At 41.5% G+C, this 18,554-nt stretch overlaps 1 protein-coding gene across 6 annotated transcripts in view; it reads left to right on the top strand.

The window, feature by feature from the left end:
• Positions 1 to 18,554, top strand: part of TIAM2 (TIAM Rac1 associated GEF 2) — a 457,180-nt gene that overhangs the window by 358,708 nt on the left and 79,918 nt on the right. For all 6 annotated transcript variants that reach the window (XM_082250259.1, XM_082250257.1, XM_082250260.1 and 3 more), the window contains 3 exons: positions 2,911 to 2,989; positions 4,239 to 4,331; positions 8,509 to 8,769. In XM_082250259.1, coding sequence (XP_082106385.1) covers positions 2,911 to 2,989; positions 4,239 to 4,331; positions 8,509 to 8,769 — 433 coding nt within the window. The remainder of the gene's footprint in view (positions 1 to 2,910; positions 2,990 to 4,238; positions 4,332 to 8,508; positions 8,770 to 18,554) is intronic.

Genomic DNA, 18,554 nt, shown 5'->3' with positions numbered 1-18,554 from the left:
AAAAAAAAAAAGCGCTGGAAAAAAAAACAAAAAGAAAAAAAAAAAAACAGAGTGGCGTCCCACCTGACAGGTCAGAAAGGGGGTGGGATGAGTGCGTGCCCCCCTCCTGAACCATTCTGGGCAAAATGCCTTCAACATGGGGGGTGGGTGCTTTGGGGCAGAAGGGCATGTTGATGGGACCTAGGCTCTCTTTCCCACAACCCTGGGCTGTGGCTGTGGGGGTCTGTGGGCGGATGGGCCCCAGATGAGTACCCCTACCCATTTACCAAAAAAGTGTCAATAAGTAATGAACACAAGAGACAGTTTTTTACAAATCCTTTATAAAAAAAAAAAAAAGTGTCTCTCGATGTAAATCCATTGTCAATTACGCTGCCCGCCAGACCCCAAAAAAAAGAAAATAGGTAAGGGACGGGGTCATCTGGCAACGTCACCCGGTGGCACCGCCCCCTTCTTACATCATGGACTGGTGCATGCTGGGCATGTGATGTCACAGGGGGGCAGTGCCACCGGGTGACGTAGCCAGGTTGACCCACCCCTTGCCTATATAAGAAATGTCAAAGCGCAGAGAAGGCATTCAACAGAAGGCCTCCCAGGAGGCAAAAGTGGTTTTTAATTTTTATCTTGCGAGTCAGCGGGCAACGCGATTGACGATGGATTTAAATCGAGGGACACTATTCTTTAAAAAAGTACTTGTCAAAAACTGTCTCTTGTGTTTATCACTTTTTGACACTTTTTTGGTGAATTGGTAGGGATGCCCGATACCCATTCACATGGGGGGCAGGATCTGGGGGGCCCCCTTTTAAAGGGGCTTCCAGATTCCGATAAGCCCCTCCCCACCTGAACACCCCAAAAACCACACTCCAGGGTTGTCAGGAAGAGACCACTGTCCCTATTAAAATGGGGGCAAGGTGCCCACCATGTTGAGGGCACGTGGCCTGGTATGGTTCAGAAGGGGGGGGGGCTTGCACGTTCTCCCCCCTCCTTTCATGACCTTCCAGGCTGCATGTCCGGATAACGGTCTGGTATGGATTTTGGGGGGGGGGACCCCACACCGTTTTAAATAGGATTTGACTTGTTATTTTTTTTTCTTTAAACATCAATTTTGCTGCAGCAGGTTTTTTGCATTATACAGATGCGCCACTTTACAAGCACATTTAGGGGACCCAGGCGCTATATTTAAAGGAAGTTTTAATTTTTTTGTTGCAGATTCAAGATCACTGCTCCTGAAAAAAACAATTATTTTTTCATTTATTTATTGATACATGTCCCCCAGGGCAGTACCCAGACCCCCATACCACTTTTATAGCAAACTACTTGCATAGAAGCCTTCAAAATGGTTTTGGTGGGGTTCGCGGTTCAGGTTAGAAAAAGTGTGTGTAAAAAAATAAAAAATAATAATGAAAAAAAGATAAATAATAATACCTAAATAAAGTTTGATCAAGGCCAGGGTTAGTGTTTGAGTCAAAGGTCAGTGTTTTTTTTGGACAGGATTTTTCTTTTAGTATCAGTGTCAGTGTTTTGAGTAGGATAAAAAAAAAGCAAAATGTGCACTGTTGGATTTGGGCTGTACTACGGGTACAAACAAAAACTAACATACACATGTGTGGATATGTGGTATCACTGCAATCATCAGGAGCAGGATCATTTTTTTGGGTTCTTTGGTGGTAGGTTATGGTTGTAATAGTTGATAAGAATGCAAAAAAAAATAATTATATTATATATATAATATATATTCTCTAGCAGTAGATATCCATTACCATTTTCCACCAAATGAAAACCCAATTAGTACTGAAAAAAACACGGTATAATCCACCTGGATGCACAAAAGTAGTTGTGATATGCACAGTTTTACTAACACATGTCAAAGTTGCAAAATTGTGCTTAGGCATTTAGATTTCTTTTACCCTAAACACATTTTGTTATACTTGCTCAAGTGAAAAAAATACCTGTTGATCCAGTGAGCAATTTAGTACTGACCTTTGCACTCTGTATTGTTATCCGAGGGTCGGTTCACATGATTTACATGCAGTGATGTGTGGTGCAATTTCAGTCCATTCATTTTGAATAGGCTGGAATCGCACCACATGAAAAAAAGTAGCACAGAAGCACCATGCGATGCAAGCAGAAGAATATATGCGAGGCATAGAGCAAATGAAATATTGAAAAATGCTTGATGCCTTCTGTTAAGCATGGCAAGGGAAATGTGATGGAGTGGGGCTGCCTTGGTGCTGGTAAGGTGGTAGATTTAAACTCAGTGCAAGGAATAATGAACAAAAAAGGGCACTACCCTATTTTACATCACACCATCCCCTGATCATCTTGGAAAAAATGTGCATACTTTTTGTGGTGGTTGGCTCTCTGGCTCCCACTCTATGGCCTTCTTCACAGCCATAATAAAAAGGGCTCACGAGGGCTCAAAATCATAAGTATGAGCACCCATGTTATCTAGCCCAAATAAACCATTTCAATTACATATTGATTCAGCCGTTTGGTGTGCTGTAATATACTGTAATAGCATTAACTACATACAGTAAGCGGCGCTGTGTCATAGCAGCAGTACGGGTGACTTCCTCATTGGCCAGGGTTGAAATCTACAAGGAAAGTTTCAAGGCTTCTCCTGAATGGTGGAGAAGCACTCAGCCCAATTTAATTCTGATAGCAGACAGGAAGTCACCTGGTTGGCCCAAACAATTTAAAGGGATAACTAAGCTGGAAATCTACTTAAAGTTGTTATAGTACTGAAAAGCAAAAGTGGTCCCAAAATGGTTACAAATTTTTGTTTCTATTTAGCATGGTCTTAAAAAAAATGTTATTAAAAAATTTCCAATTAATTATTTTAGTGTATTTTAAATTAAAACTTTAAAGCAGTGTCAAAATGATTGAATGTTTTGTTTTGAACATTTATTCCAGGTGTATGATGAACTAGAAATATTTCCTTTGGGAGTTTACAATATACACCTTTTAAAGACTGGAAGTATAACTGATTTTGGTAAGTTACTATAGGATGTATAAGCAGACCTATTTGATTAACACAATACTTATTTTTGTGTGTTATTATTGTGCTTAAATAGGAATTCCAGTTAAATATGTAAGAAAATAAACCAGGGAAATCCACATTCCCTAGTATCTGTGTTACAAGTGTAATGTTCACTTCAATATATACAGCTCCTTCCCCTGTATTTATGCCACCAGTAAGATGTGGACTGCAGTATTTATACAACACAGCCCCCAGAAATGTCTTCCCCAGCACATATAGCTCATACCATTTTCCATACTCTTCATACCTATCTATTACACATGGAGAATTATATTGCTGTTAGATGCAACATTTCATACCTCTCCATTGCATTCAATACCTGTGTAATACACAATGTGTGATATCTTTCAGTGCTTATACTTCTGTATTACGCCCAGTGCCCTGTTCTTCTGTATTATATTTAGTGCTCTTACTTTTCTATTACACCAGTGCCTTTTTGTCTTGTAAAATGCATAGGGCCCAATGCCTCTCTGTTATATACAATGCCTCATAATTGCCTATCACAATAATACACAACTGCAAATGCTTAGCCACCCCTGCCCGCATTACACATTTTGTTAAAATAAGGTAAACCTTTTCTACCTGGACTGTAAGGGGGAAAAGAAGGAAATATTTCACTTTTTTGGTGGAAGGACAATAAACCTATCTGCAATTCCTGTTTGACTACTAATAAATATAACCATATTGGTAACGCCTACTCCAAGTTGGATCAGTTCCTTAAGCCTGTCTAGATACCCCCTTCCTAAAGTGGTGGATTGTTGTACCGGAACCTTGGATGGATATATTTCAGTATTATTGATATATTTTGTAAAAAATATTCTGGAGGTATCCAATTGGGACATCTAGGTTCAAAGTGGGCTGCTTTCATGAACCAAGTAACTAAAAACAGCAACTTTGGACTGTGAAAGAAATAATAGAGTCTAAAAAAATGTTTTATTCCACGCATATAGTTAATGCTACAGCCAACATGTTTCAGGGACCACGCATTGTCACCTTCACCAGAGCTACAAAATGATGTCAAAATATAAAATCATAAAATATAATACATAAGAAATATTCAGAAATGTACAAATTACAGGTTTGAGACCTATTTTTACATAATGTTGTAGCCCTTCAGAGGGGGATGCCAAAATGAAATGTAACATATGCTGTACATAAGGACATTACATTTTTTAATTTAATTTATATTTTCTATTTGCAGGATTTGCTGTTGCTGCTCAGGTTGATGAACATAACAGTCTTACTCATATCTATGTAAGTTTTGTTCATCCAGATGGATTGGCCTATAGGGAAGGTAGGTATATTTTATAAAATATTAATTCATTCCTTGTGACCCAAGTAAATTGGACAATGCTTTATAACTTTTTTTTTTTTTTTTTTTATCATGTTGAATAGAGTAGGATATGGTAAAACCCCTGTCTTTTCTTTTTCTTTGTCATCTGTGTCCCATTCAAGAGATCTCCCCTCACATTCGGAAGATACAACAGGAAGTGGGAGGGGAAACATTGTAAAAGTGACTGAAATACTCTTAGACCAGTTGTCACTACGGGAAGATTTCCTCTCAATTTCTGTTAGAAATTCAAAATGTTGGATTTTGCCTCAGTTTCAGTCTTGGTTACCAAGATGACCAGGAGAAACAGAAAGGGTAAATCTCCCTTGTGGGGCACAAACAGTTATAAAATCTGATAGGGCTTCTAATCCCTCACCACTCTATCCAAAACAAAAAAAATGGCTTTGAATACATTTTAAAAGGTAAATCTCTCTTTTTTTTTTTTACAATAACCGCCCAACCCCCCTCTTTAGCCCTCTAAATAATTCTCAACCTAGCCATCCCCTGCAAGTGCTTTCATATCTCCTGCAGTGGCAGCGCCCCCCCCCTTAATTAGCAAAAAAATCATGACTGCATAGGGTTAAAGACAGATTGGAGGCCACTGCCGAAGAGGGGTAAGCAAGCATTTGTAGAGGTGTGTTGGGGGTGTCTAGGCTGTGCACGTTTAAGGGGCTCTAGGGAAAAAGAGTGGGAGGTTTTTGTAAAATAACAAACTTTCCCTTTAAGCTTTTATGTGCTATTCTAACTTTTAGGGAGATTCTAGGTCTCTGCAGGGTCACAACCTGTTCAGCTACCCATCCTTTCTGGGCAGATGGTCAATAAGTAGTAAATTATATGTAAATCAATTAAACATTTGCTGTTTCTGCAGGTCATTGAGAGTAGCGAGCAGCAAAGTTGAATAGGCTCCCCAAAGGGTAGGGACCCTGTCATTTTAGACCTGTGCATGCAACTGACTGCTTTCTTACAATTATCATTTTTTGGTAAGATTTGTCTCTGTCTATGATTCTGCAGTAGGTAGTAAGAGCAAAGGGTTATCCAGATTTTATTACCATACACAATTAAGGGAAATTATAATTGGGGCAAAGATTTTATTGTATATAATGCTGCATTTAAGGGAAATCGTTTTTAAAGCTAAGGTTTTACAGCCGTAGCCAAAAGTTTTTAGAATGACACAAATATTAATATTCAAAGTCTGCTGCCTCAGTTTTTATGATGGCAATTTGCATATACTCCAGAATGTTCTGAAGAGTGATCAGATGATTTGCAATTAATTGCAAAGTCCCTCTTAGCCATGAAAATAAACTCAATCCCATAAAAAACATTTCCACTGCATTTGTAAAGGAGGCATCTGGGCACCCAAGAAAGTACAGCAAGCGCCAGGACCATCTCCTACAGTTGATTCAGCACCACCAGTGCAGAGCTTGCTCAGGAATGGCAGCAGACAGGTGTGAGGGCAGTGAGGCGAAGACTTTTGGAGGATGGTCTGGCATCAAGAAGGGCAGCAAAGAAACCACTTCTCTCCAGGAAAAACATCAGGGAGATACTAATATTCTGAAAAGGGTATAGGATTTGGACTGCTGAGGACTGGGGCCAAGTCATTTTCTCTGATAAATCCTCTTTTCTATTATTTGGGGCATCTGGAGAAAAAAAAGGTGAGTGCTACCATCAGTCCTGTGTCATGCCAACAGTAAAGAATTCTGAGACCATTCATGTGTGGGGTTGCTTCCCAGCCAAGGGACTAGGCTCACTCACAATTTTGCCTTAGAAACGCAGCCATGGATAAAGAATGGTACAAAAACATCCTCCGAGAGCAACTTCTCCCAACCATCCAAGAACAGTTAAGTGAGGAACAATGCCTTTTCCAGCAGGATGGAGCACCTTGCCATAAGGCAAGAGTTGTAACTAAGTGGCTTGGGGAACAGACAGAGCATCGAAACTTTGGGTCCATGGCCAGGAAACTCCCCAGACCTTAATCCCATTGAGAACTCATGGTCAATCCTCAAGAGGCGGGTGAACAAAAAAAAACCCCCACAAATTCTGACAAACTCGAAGCATTGATTATGCAAGAATGGGCTGCCATTAGTCAGGATGTAGCCCAGAAGTTGATTGACAGCATGCCAGGGCGAATTGCAGAGGACTTGAAAAAGAAGGGTCAATACTGCAAATATTGACTCTTTGCATAAACTTAATATAATTGTCATTAAAAGCCTTTGACACTTATGAAATGCTTGTAATTGTACTTCAGTATACCATAGTAACATCTGACAAAGAGATCTAAAAACACTGAAGCAGCAGACTGGAAATTAATATTTGTGTCATTCTCAAAACTTTTGGCCACGGCTGTAATAAACAGTTTCTCACAAAAGTGAGTACACCCCTCACATTTGTGTAAATGTTTTATTATATCTTTTCATGTGACAACACTGAAGAAATAACACTTTGCTACAATGTAAAGTAGGGAGTGTAGAGCTTGTATATCAGTGTAAATTTGCGGTCCCCTCAAAATAACCCATCACACAGCCATTAATCTCTAAACTGCTGGCAAGAAAAGTGAGTACACCCCTAAGGGAAATTGTCCAAATTGGGCCCAAAGTGTCAATATTTTGTGTGGCCACCATTATTTTCCAGCACTGCCTTAACCCTCTTGGGCATGGAGTTCACCAGAGCATCACAAGTTGCCATTGGAGTCCTCTTCCACTCCTCCATGACGACATCATGGAGCTGGTGGATGTTAGAGACCTTGTTCTCCTCCACCTTCCCTTTGAGGATGCCCCACAGATGCTCAATAGGGTTTAGGTCAGGAGACATGCTTGGCCAGTCCATCACCTTTACCCTCAGCTTCTTTAGCCAGGCAGTGGTCGTCTTGGAGGTGTATTTGGGGTTGTTATGTTGGAATACTGCCCTGCGGCCCAGTCTCCGAAGGGAGGGGATCATGCTCTGCTCTAGTAGGTCACAGTGCATGTTGGCATTCATTGTTCCCTCAGTGAACTGAAGCTCCCCAGTGCCGGCAGCACTCATGCAGCCCCAGACCATGACACTCCCACCGCCACGCTTGACTGTAGGCAAGACACACTTGTCTTTGTACTCCTCACCTGGTTGCCGCCATACTCGCTTGACACCATCTGAACCAAATAAATTTATCTTGGTCTCATCAGACCACAGGACATGGTTCCAGTAATCCATGTCCTTAGTCTGCTTGTCTTCAGCAAACTGTTTACAAGCTTTCTTGTGCATCATCTTTAGAAGAGGCTTCCTTCTGGGATGACTGCCATGCAGACCAATTTGATGCAGTGTGTGGCTTATGGCCTGAGCACTGACAGGTTGACCCCCACCCCTTCAACCTCTGCAGCAATGCTGGCAGCAGTCATACGTCTGTTTCCCAAAGAGAATTTCTGGATATGACGCTGAGCAAGTGCACTTAACTCCTTTGGTTGACCATGGCGAGGCCTGTTCTGAGTGGAACCTGTACTGTTTAACCACTGTATGGTCTTGGCCACCGTGCTGCAGCTCTGTTTCTGGGTCTTGGCAATCTTCCTATAGCCTAGGCCAACTTTATGTAGAGCAAACATTTTTTTTTTTCAGATCCTCAGAGAGTTCTCTGCCATGAGGTGCCAAATTGAACTTCCAGTGACCAATATGAGTGAGAGCAATAACACCACATTTAACACACCTGCTCCCCATTCACACCTGAAACCTTGTAACACTAACGAGTCAGATGACACCGGGGAAGGAAAATGGCTAATTGGGCACATTTTGGACATTTTCACTTAGGGGTGTACTCACGTTTGTCGCCAGCGGTTTAGACATTAATGGCTGTGTGTTGAGTTATTTGGAGGGGACAGCAAATGTACACTGTTATACAAGCTGTGCACTCACTACTTTACATTGTAGCAAAGTGTCATTTCTTCAGTGTTGTCACATGAAAATTTATAATAAAATATTTACATAAAAAAGTGTTGGGTGTACTCACGTTTGTGAGATACTGTGTAATATATATATATATAAGATCTGCTTTTTACCCGAGTGTTTTTCCTGATTTACCCTTGAAAATTTCTGTATAGAGACATTGTTCCATTACATATTTTACAAGTAATCATATGCGCTCATTTCTGATATGTGTCACACATCTTTCGCTTATCAGGCTTGCGAACAAAAAATGAAATCCTTTATATTAATAATGAAGCAGTGATAGACCTTGATCTCAGGAAAATGGAGTTATTATTCTCGGAGAGGAGTGTCTTGCTTTCATTGAGGAATTGTCAAACTGAAGCCAAATCGTCACTAAGCTCATCATGGTCAGAAAATTACAAGTTCAACGATCAGATGAGACCTTTACCACCACTCAACCAGTCCCAACTCTTGGAAGAATTTCTAGATAATTTTCGAAGGAATTCTATGAAAGGTAAAAAAAAAAAAAAAAAAAACGATATAGATATATATCTCAATCTCAATAAATATCAATATACATATATTTTTTGATAAAAATACAGTTGTTTGAAACAAAGTCCAAGGTAATATATTAAAGAAATCAAATTTTTAAGAACAAGATTTTTGCTATGGTGTGATTTATTGACAGGTTTATTTATTTAACCAAGCTGAGCAATCATGCACTTTGCTAAAGAACAGTCTCTTTCTCTTGAGTGGGTTATTCCCGATGTGCTTGTTTTTTTTTCCAAATTGATACCTAATATTTTTATACAGGTGGTTTCCAGACTTTAGTGGCTTCAATTATGTGTTGTTAAAAAGGATAAAAATATTTATTTCCTTTTTGACTCCAGCTCATGCTTCTATTCATAACATAATCACTGTATTATGAATGTTATACAGTCCATATTTTTCCCAGTATGCTTGTAATATATTCTGTTTAGAGGGTACTGATTGGTCTCCCCAGTTTGTACTCAAACATAGAACTAAAAAGTAGGCAGGCTAGTAAATAGGCAGGCAGGCTCACTAGCGCAAACTTCAAAGGCAAAAGGAAAGAATTGCCCGCACACCACCACTAAGCTAAAGCAGATAAAATCTTTTATTGTCACCATAGCCAGACAAACAGAACAGGGCCAATTGTCGACTGGCTATGGTGACAATAAAGGATTTTACCTGCTTCATCTTAGTGGTGGTGTGCAGCCAATTCTTTCCTTTTGCCTAGAAGTTAACCCAGCCTAAAGACAGAAAAGGACATCAGTGCAGTAAGTGGTGAAATGCACATCAATGCAGTTTCAGTTAGTGGAGAAGTGCAAAAATATATAACTAAGCCTCTGCGCTTTTGTTTCACTTTAACAACTTGCCTACTGGGCACTTTTACCACCCTTCCTGCCCAAGCCAATTATCAGCTTTCAGCCCTGGCACACTTTGATTGACAATTGCGTGGTCATGCAACACTGTACCAATATGAAATTTGTATATTTATTTTCACACAAATAGAGCTTTCTTCTGGTGGTATTTAATCTTCACTAGATTTTTTATTTATTTGCTAAACAAACAAAAAAAGACCAAAAATTTGGGAAAAAGAACCCCCTTTTTTCACAGTTTGTTACTCAATTTGGCAAACAGGTAATTTTTCTCCTTCATTGATGGGCACTGTTGAGGCTGCACTGTTGGGCACTGAAAGGTGGCACTGATAGGTGACACTGATTGGCAGCACTGGTGGGCACTGTTGGCACTGCAGTAATAACCAGGACACCGATAATCAATGTCCTGATTATCAGTGCACATGTCCCTAACACAAGCCAGTTACCGGCTCTCTTCTTCTCTCCCCACGCAGTCAGCGTGAAGAGAGAAAAGCCGATAACCGGCTTGTGTTCACATCCTGTGATAAAGGGACGATGTGATTGGCCCTTTACACCGATCAGTGATCAGCTGAGTCCAAAGGACAGCGCGATCATGGGAGGACATCCATGGATGCCTTCCCAGCATTGGAAGTCTGTGCTGTAGCCATCTTTCGGCTATAGTGCGGGAGGCAAGCGGTTAATATTGTGGTGTGTTTAGTAAGGGAGTGTTGCATTGATTTATTTGTTTTAGTGTAGACATGCACATTGGTGCAGTGACAGTCAATAGAGAAGCGCCCATCAGTGTACAAGCAGTCAGTGGAGAAGTGCACATCGGTGCAGGGGCAGTTAGTGGAACACTGCGTATTGATGTAGTAGCAGTCAGTGGAGAAGTTCAAATGGTGTATTAGCAGTCAGTGGGGAAGTCCACACTGAGTGCATAATAATGCAGTGTCTGTCAATGAAGTAATGCAGATTAGTGTAAAAGTGGTCAATGGAAAAGTGCACATGGGTGCAGTAGCGGTCAGTGGAGAAGTGCACATCGATGCAAGGACATTCAGTTTAGTAGTGTACATAAGTGTAGTGGCGGTCAGTAGAGAAGAGAAGTGCACGTAGGTGCAGTGGTGGTTAGTGCAGACATTCCATCAGTGCAGTTGTGGTAAAATTAGAAGCACACAGTAACCTCACTCCACTGTCTAGAAATCCCTAATCAAAAAGCAAACGTTGGAGGATAAGATGTAAAAGTAAAAGCCATTTCAGTAAACAAAATTTTGACCCAAACAGCCAAAAAAAGTTACCAAAATGTGCCTGCATGAACACTTTTCTTTTTCCTGTAGCCAGCCAGCATTTAACTTTGAAGTGGAAACTCAGCACTCCCCACTCCTTGATGCAGTGAGTTGAGCATATCTAACTAAGAGGTACACATTAGAGCAGGGGTACTCAAATGTAAACTTGAAAGGTCCACTTACAAATTTTCCATTCAGTCCGAGGTCCGGAAAAGTGACCGTCAAATTCCAAATACATAACGCCAACAACAAAAAAAGGCATTCCCCAAAACTTGCCCCCATCCAATGCAGAGGGACCAGTGTGCGTGCCCCCATTAATGCAGAGCGACCAGTGTGCGTGCCCCCATTAATGCAGAGCGACCAGTGTGCGTGCCCCCATTAATGCAGAGCGACCAGTGTGCGTGCCCCCATTAATGCAGAGCGACCAGTGTGCGTGCCCCCATTAATGCAGAGCGACCAGTGTGTGTGCCCCCATTAATGCAGATTGACCAGTGTGCGTGCCCCCATTAATGCAGATTGACCAGTGTGCATGCCCCCATTAATGCAGATTGACCAGTGTGCGTGCCCCCATTAATGCAGATTGACCAGTGTGCGTGCCCCCATTAATGCAGATTGACCAGTGTGCGTGCCCCCATTAATGCAGATTGACCAGTGTGCGTGCCCCCATTAATGCAGATTGACCAGTGTGCGTGCCCCCATTAATGCAGAGCGACCATGTGCGTGCCCCCATTAATGCAGATTGACCAGTGTGCGTGCCCCCATTAATGCAGATTGACCAGTGTGCTTGCCCCCATTAATGCAGATTGACCAGTGTGCGTACCCCCATAAATATGGACCGCCGAAGCGGTCTGCTTCCTTCTGTCATCAGCGGGGGGGGGGGGGGGCAGAATTGAGAGGATCGGGAGGATCGGAGTGGCTGTGTCTTACACTTGCAGCGCCGCATGATTACAAAAAGCCGAGTACAAGTTCTTACCCGGCGGAGAGGATGTCCTACAAAGTCCCGCCTCCTGGACACCGGCTCCTATGATAGACGTCACCAGTGTTCTGTCTATCATAGGTAAGAGCCGGCCCAGGAGGCGGGACTTTGTAGGACATCCTCTCCGCCGGGTAAGAACTTGTACTCGGCTTTTTGTAATCATGCAGCGCTGCAAGTGTAAGACACAGCCACTCCGATCCTCCCAATTCTGCCCCCCCGCTGATGACAGAAGGAAGCAGACCGCTTCGGCGGTCCAGATTTAAGTCCGTGTGGGTCCGGAGGCGGCCCGGAGTCCGCCTATTGAGGACCCCGGCATTAGAGCTTAGACTTTGGTGCTTGAAGTCAATATTTGCATGTTAGAATATAAATAAATCCGCGCTAAGGACGTCAGAGGATAAATTAAATGTGTGCACAGGTAAGCTGCAGCCTCACTTAAAATATAGGCAAAAGGCTATATAAATATGTATGTAAATATGAAGTGGTGGCGCTGCTTATAAAGTGCAAATAGATATATATAAATATATAAAAATGAAAAGAATATAAAATGTAGAAACACAGATGTGATTGAGGAATAAAAATATAAATATAAATGGTGGATATGTAAATAGTGCCACAATATGGTGAAAATCCAACATAAAATGGTATTGGGAATGAGTTAATAGGGAATATATGAAAAAATATAAAAAAGTAAAATGAAGTAAAATATAAATAACCACCAAAGTGCGTAATATAAAGTGCAAAGTACTACAATATATATATCCTAGTATATACCTAAAATAATAATATCAGCATGTTGCAATAAAATGGTAAGAGAATAACTTGAAATAATAATACATAGGCGATGGTATAATATGAGAAAGTGTGCAAAAAGTGCAATAATTAAACTGGGTGTGCGGAAAACTTTTCCGGAAAAATAAATAAGAGTGCGGGAAACTATTTTTACAAAGTGCAGCAAGAAGTGATGTGATCTAAATTCATGTGGTAAATAAGTCCGTATAATAGTAAAGGTGCAAAACAATATTATGGACAAGCTAGATGTGCGAAGAAATATGAACTCCAAGGTGAAAATAAGAAATGGTATTCAATCAGATCAGCTGATAAAATAAGTCCATATATAGATGATTGTGCCCCGAGGGGTGGTGAATGAATAAGTATCCTGCGGTGACCCCCAAGGTGGGTGACTGGCGAGTGGCGGGGAAACCCCTAGTAGAAAAACCTACTCACCAGATGTACCCACCCCACACAGGGGTATAGGGCAGGTACTGTAGAAATATCCTGTTGGTCCTGGCTCTGGGTAGTAGTTCCCTTCCTGGGGGAGATGTAGTATAGGGTCCGCAGGGATATCCTAAAGTGGGATCCTATCCGATGGTAGGATATCCAACGATCCGTGGGGTGAACTGATATGGCCACTCAAAGGTATGTGGATGGAGGGATCATATAAATGGAAAAGAACTCGATAGTATAATACCGTTTTTAAAGTTTATTCCTTCCAGCAGTAACATAAAAATGGGTACTCACATAGATAAAATCAGTAAACAGCGAGGTAGTGGCGTCCCGGAACGCAATGCGTTCCAACTGGAGACCGGAACCGGAAGTGACGTGACGTGTAAACAGCGAGGTAGTGGCGTCCCGGAACGCAATGCGTTCCAACTGGAGACCGGAACCGGAAGTGACGGTGACCTTATGCCTGACTTTAGGGTTAGGTTCACTCTAGCCTGCATTGAAAAATTCAGCTTTTGCTCTAACAGGGAGCAGTGTGATGAGTGTTTTAGCGCAATGCACTGCTTACTTGTTTTTTCTTTTTCCTTTTTAACTTTACTTGAAGTGTCAAGTAGTGACACTTCATTTATGTCATTTCACAGCAAAGTGATGCCATCCAGTGGACTGCAGATAAATGCAACAGTGTTGTGGTGTAAACAGAGCATCTAGAAAACAATTGTTTTCCATGTGCCCCAAAGCCACGTACATACTGCTAGTTTTTTAGAGGGGCCGAAAAAAAAAATCTGACAGCTCAGGTGGGAGCCACTGTACTAACTTTCCAATGTTAGTACAGCAATCTCACCTGCTGTGCTATTGCGTTCTGACAGGGCGCCGCCCTGTGTTGGCTGAGAGCACAGATCAGGAGCCGGTCGGCAGACCTTTTTTGGTCATGCCCCTTCAACAGATGCCAGCCACCATCCGGCTTCTGTCAGGCCGGCTGTAGTACACACGGGCAGAATGTCAGCTGGTTTCTATTGAACCGGCCAATGTCGCCTGACATTTGGCCCGTGTGTATGGGGCTTAACAGTGACCTGCGTTTATCTAGTTTGCAGCAGGTCACGACACAAGTGTTTAGGTTAATTGTAGAATTTAGAGCACATGTTCACTTTCCTTACTGCTACAGGGCTCTTAAAGGTTTAAACAACAACATCTCAATAGATTAGATGAATCATTGCCTGTAATTAAATCTGCACATAGTCTCCTGTGAGGAATAATTGCACATTTGTCAGATGATTGAGAAATCCCCAAACGGAGTTTCAATTTAAGCATGTACAGAACAAGTGCTCTAGAGAAGAGAATGTGTCATTTTTGTGCTTTTGATAAGTTGTGAGCATTGATGGCAAATTTAGGATGATTTCTGTCCTCACACTTGCAGTGTGTGAATAGGGATGTCTGGAATATGTGTAGTGTTACATCATTAGATGGTGGGTGGTGTGGGATGGATGATGTAAGACAGAACAAAACAAGCTCTGCCGCCTTAGCAAAACATTTGTTTGTGTTAAGCCATTAATTAAAATGGTGCAGATTCCTAACACAAGAAGCATTCCAACTGCAATCCTGAGCCGTTTTTCCTTATTTAAATATAGATTTCTCATCCTCTAAAAGCAATGCTTTTAGCTGCACAGTTGATGCGTAAAATATAAAAGTTGCTGTGGATTATCTCTAAAATTTGCAATATAATTGCATAAAATGAGGAGACTTGCTGCAGTGTATCAAGCATAATACATGTGTCTCAATTATAGTTTGGGCCATAGTAGCACGATGGACTGAGTCAGATGGGTACTTTAAGCACAATGTCTTTTTTGTCAATGTGCACTAGGAGAAAGGCCACACAGCAGAAAGTCAACTTCTGGTTCTTGCAACGCATGGCATTCTGCCTGATCCAAAAGCCTGTGTACTTTTTGCCTTGAGCAACGAAAAGATTCCTTTTTTCAAAGTGATTGTATTATCTTTCCATTTTTTTTTTTTTTAACATAACATACACATTTTTAAGAGATCAACTAGATATACATAATGTTATCAATCCATGGTCCTATATATAGATGGAGGCAACCATATTTGTTTATTACATGAACAGACTCTCCTTTCTGCTTTGCAGTGCTAACTAATGGCTCTGGTTAACTATCCTTCCCTCAATACAGAAGGAATGGTCAGGCAACTCATGGAAAAATATTGCAGCAACTTTTAAAGAGGCACTGTCTTTTTGGCAACAAAGGCTTCATTAAGATGGACACTGACCCCCTATCTGCGTGAAGGGCGTGTTTGTTTTTGCGCCTGTAGAGGATGATGTAGATGCAGCAGCCACATGTCAAAATATGACGTATGCAGGAGCTGGTGCGTGGATCCGAACACAACATGCAGGCAGATTTTGACATGCAGTTGTATCTATGCATCAGCTGTGTCTGCATCCACCTCTGTATAGAGCCTGTGCACAGCTCAGGGATGACCCAGGTACATAAACAAAGGTGACCTGCATGGAGAAAGGGTGTCAATGCCCATATGTATGATACCTTAGTTCAGGGATCCTCAAACTACAGCCCTCCAGCTGTTGCGGAATATGAGGCATTGTAAAACACTGACATTCACAGACATGACCAGGCATGATGGGAATTGTAGTTCCTGAACAACTGGAGGGCCATAGTTTGAAGACCCCTGCCTTAGGGTAAAGTGATAATGTCTGCGGATAGAGATGAGCTCGGGCGTGTTCGAGTTCGTATGTGCCCGATCCTACCAGGAAGCCGACATTGCACTCCGCTAATCACAGGCAGTGAGACATTTCCCCGATACCTAGCTGCACAGATCGGGAAATGTCTCACTGCCTGTGATTAGAGATGAGCTCAGGCGTGTTCGAGTTTGTACGAGCCCGATCCCGCTAGGAAGCCGACACTGCACTCCGCTACTCACAGGCATTTCCCGATCTGTGCAGCTGCGAATCAGGAAATGTATCACTGCCTGTGATTAGTGGAGTGCAGTGTCGGCTTCCTGGCAGGATCGGGCACGTACGAACTTGAACATGCCCGAGCTCATCCCTGCCTGCGGATAACCTTCCCACTATCAAGGTACAGTATACTCACATTTCCTTGTGGCCTCCTTGATCCATTGCAGTCTTCACTCTGTTGTGCTGATTGAGCTAAGGTGAATGGGTATAGAGGAGAATGTGCCCAATCATCATGCCTGAACACTATCATGTGGGGAGGGGCTGTGACTTCACCTACCCAGGTAAGCTCCAACACCAGAGCATACCCAGGATGGAATCCTGCAGTTGTTAGGCTGGAAAGGGAGCACGGATTAGTGAGTATCCCTTATTGTGGGGAGCTGGCTATCAGCAGATATTTACACTTTTATCTGAATGGGGAAAGTGACACTGTCAGAGTAATTGTAGTAGTTTATTTATCCTGTATCCTTCGGCTAATCTCTACATTTAATGTAATATAAAAAAAAAAAATGAAAGAGCGAGCTTGTAAAATGTAAAGTCACCCTGAAAATAACTTTCAGGTAAACAATGCACAAAAAGCTAAATATACTGTGCTCCCTGTAAATATGTGTATTCTTGTCACCAATAGTAGTTAGTCATCTGCCAAATGTCTTATTGGCTTAGGAAAGAAGAAGCTGATTATGTGAAGTAACACTAACAAAGGGATCAGCATGTTTCATTGTACTATTTTAAGTAGTGGAGAGCTGAAATCTAAGTTTAGGGATATGCTCAGCACGTTAAGTTGGTTTGTTCTGGGTCATATTGGATGACCTTATTTCTTCTTTGTGACCCTTTAACCAATTTAACAGCCAGTAAACAATCATTAGAAATTACCCAACAGTAGGTAATAATAAGCTCATGCTGTTTCTGATTTCGTCTCTGGGTGGCAGCAGAATCTGCCCTGAGAAAGTTACTAATTGACTCCATACAGCTGATTAAAGTTAATATTTGAAGGTAAAAGTTTCTTTCTTTAATTTTCTGAGACAAGCTTCATTTGCTGCACAAGGTTAAGATGTATAGACTATATGGTAAATATACCCCAAACATAAAAACTATATGGTAATTATACCCCCCCCCCCCCAAAAAAAAAAGTTAATATTATTTTAAGTATTTATTGTGGAATTTGATTTATTGCCAAGGCTCTCATTGAAGCTCAAGTCTGTTCTTAAAGCCTGCTATTGAGACCTATGCTTCTGAAAATGTTAGTTGCCTGGCTGTCATATAACGATGCTTTAGTTCCCAATTCTGTTTTTATCCACCTGGGAGTGCTGGGTGTTCCTGGCAACCTTTGTGTGTTCCAGCACCTGATTTGCATTCACCATAATAAAAAAACATTTAAAAAAAAAAATAATCCAACTGTTTTAGTGGGGCCCTTTTATAATGGCTACATCTGGTGTGCAGCGTTCTCACCAATAGAGTCCCAAAAAGATGTAACGCAAACTGGCAGGTGGTTTAACTCTGCAGCATCTAGCAAACATTAAGGCTGCATTCACACTTGAGCGTAGCGTTTTTTACCACGATTTTCAGGCGTTTTTGGAGGCAGGCATTGACTTGACATCTATCAAAAATGCTGGTAATCAGCCCAAAAAGAAGCTCATGTACTTTTTTCAGCTACAGGCGTTTTGCGAAACGCTCAGATGTGAACAGGGGCCATTTAAATGAATGGGGTTTTACTTGTTGGTTGTTTTGGACCTTTTTTTTTTTTTTTGGAGCTGAAAAACACTCAAACATGCCCAGGTGTGAATGGAGCCTTAGACTGCATTAACACCTGAGCGTAGCAATTTACCAGTGTTTTTCGGCATTTTTTTAATTTATTTTTTTAAAAGCGCTTTTGCAGCTTTTTACAAGCTTTTAACAGTGTATTACAAGCATTTTACAGCTTCAGGCATTTTTGTTTAGCCAATAGAAAGCACTGGGGATGAAGAGCTGCTTTTCGAGCAGAAAACGCTCAAGTCAGGCGTTTTTGGGGCCAAAAAATGCTTGTAATCTGCCAAAAAGAAACTCATGTACTTTTTTGAGCAACAGTCGTTTTGCTTCAGGCGACAGAACACTCACATGTGAACAGCGGCCATTGAAATGAATGGGATTTGGCTTGTTGAGCATAGAGCTTCAAGTAGAAAATTGCTCAGGTGTGAACGGGGCCTAAAATATCAGGTTTAGGTGGGCTGGCCTTTTAATAAAACAAATGTGACCCTTATTATTATTCTGGTTAGCACCCAGTGTCTTTTGTGTTTGAACTGCACCGAAGATTGAAAAAAAAAAAAAAATATATATATATATATATAATATATATATATTTGAATTCAGAGTAGGGGGCCCATGGGTGGCTAGCTAATTACATGCTGGTGATTCCAGGCTGCTTATATCTTGGCTGTGAAGTGGAGGAAATGATTAAAGCACTACTACTGTGCTGCTGTCAGCATTGGG

This window comes from Pelophylax lessonae (assembly GCF_965119305.1).
Source record: "Pelophylax lessonae genome assembly, chromosome: 3".
Lineage (NCBI taxonomy): Eukaryota > Metazoa > Chordata > Amphibia > Anura > Ranidae > Pelophylax > Pelophylax lessonae.
Note: the sequence above shows the minus strand (reverse complement) of the source record. Positions and strands in the feature narration are given on the sequence as shown.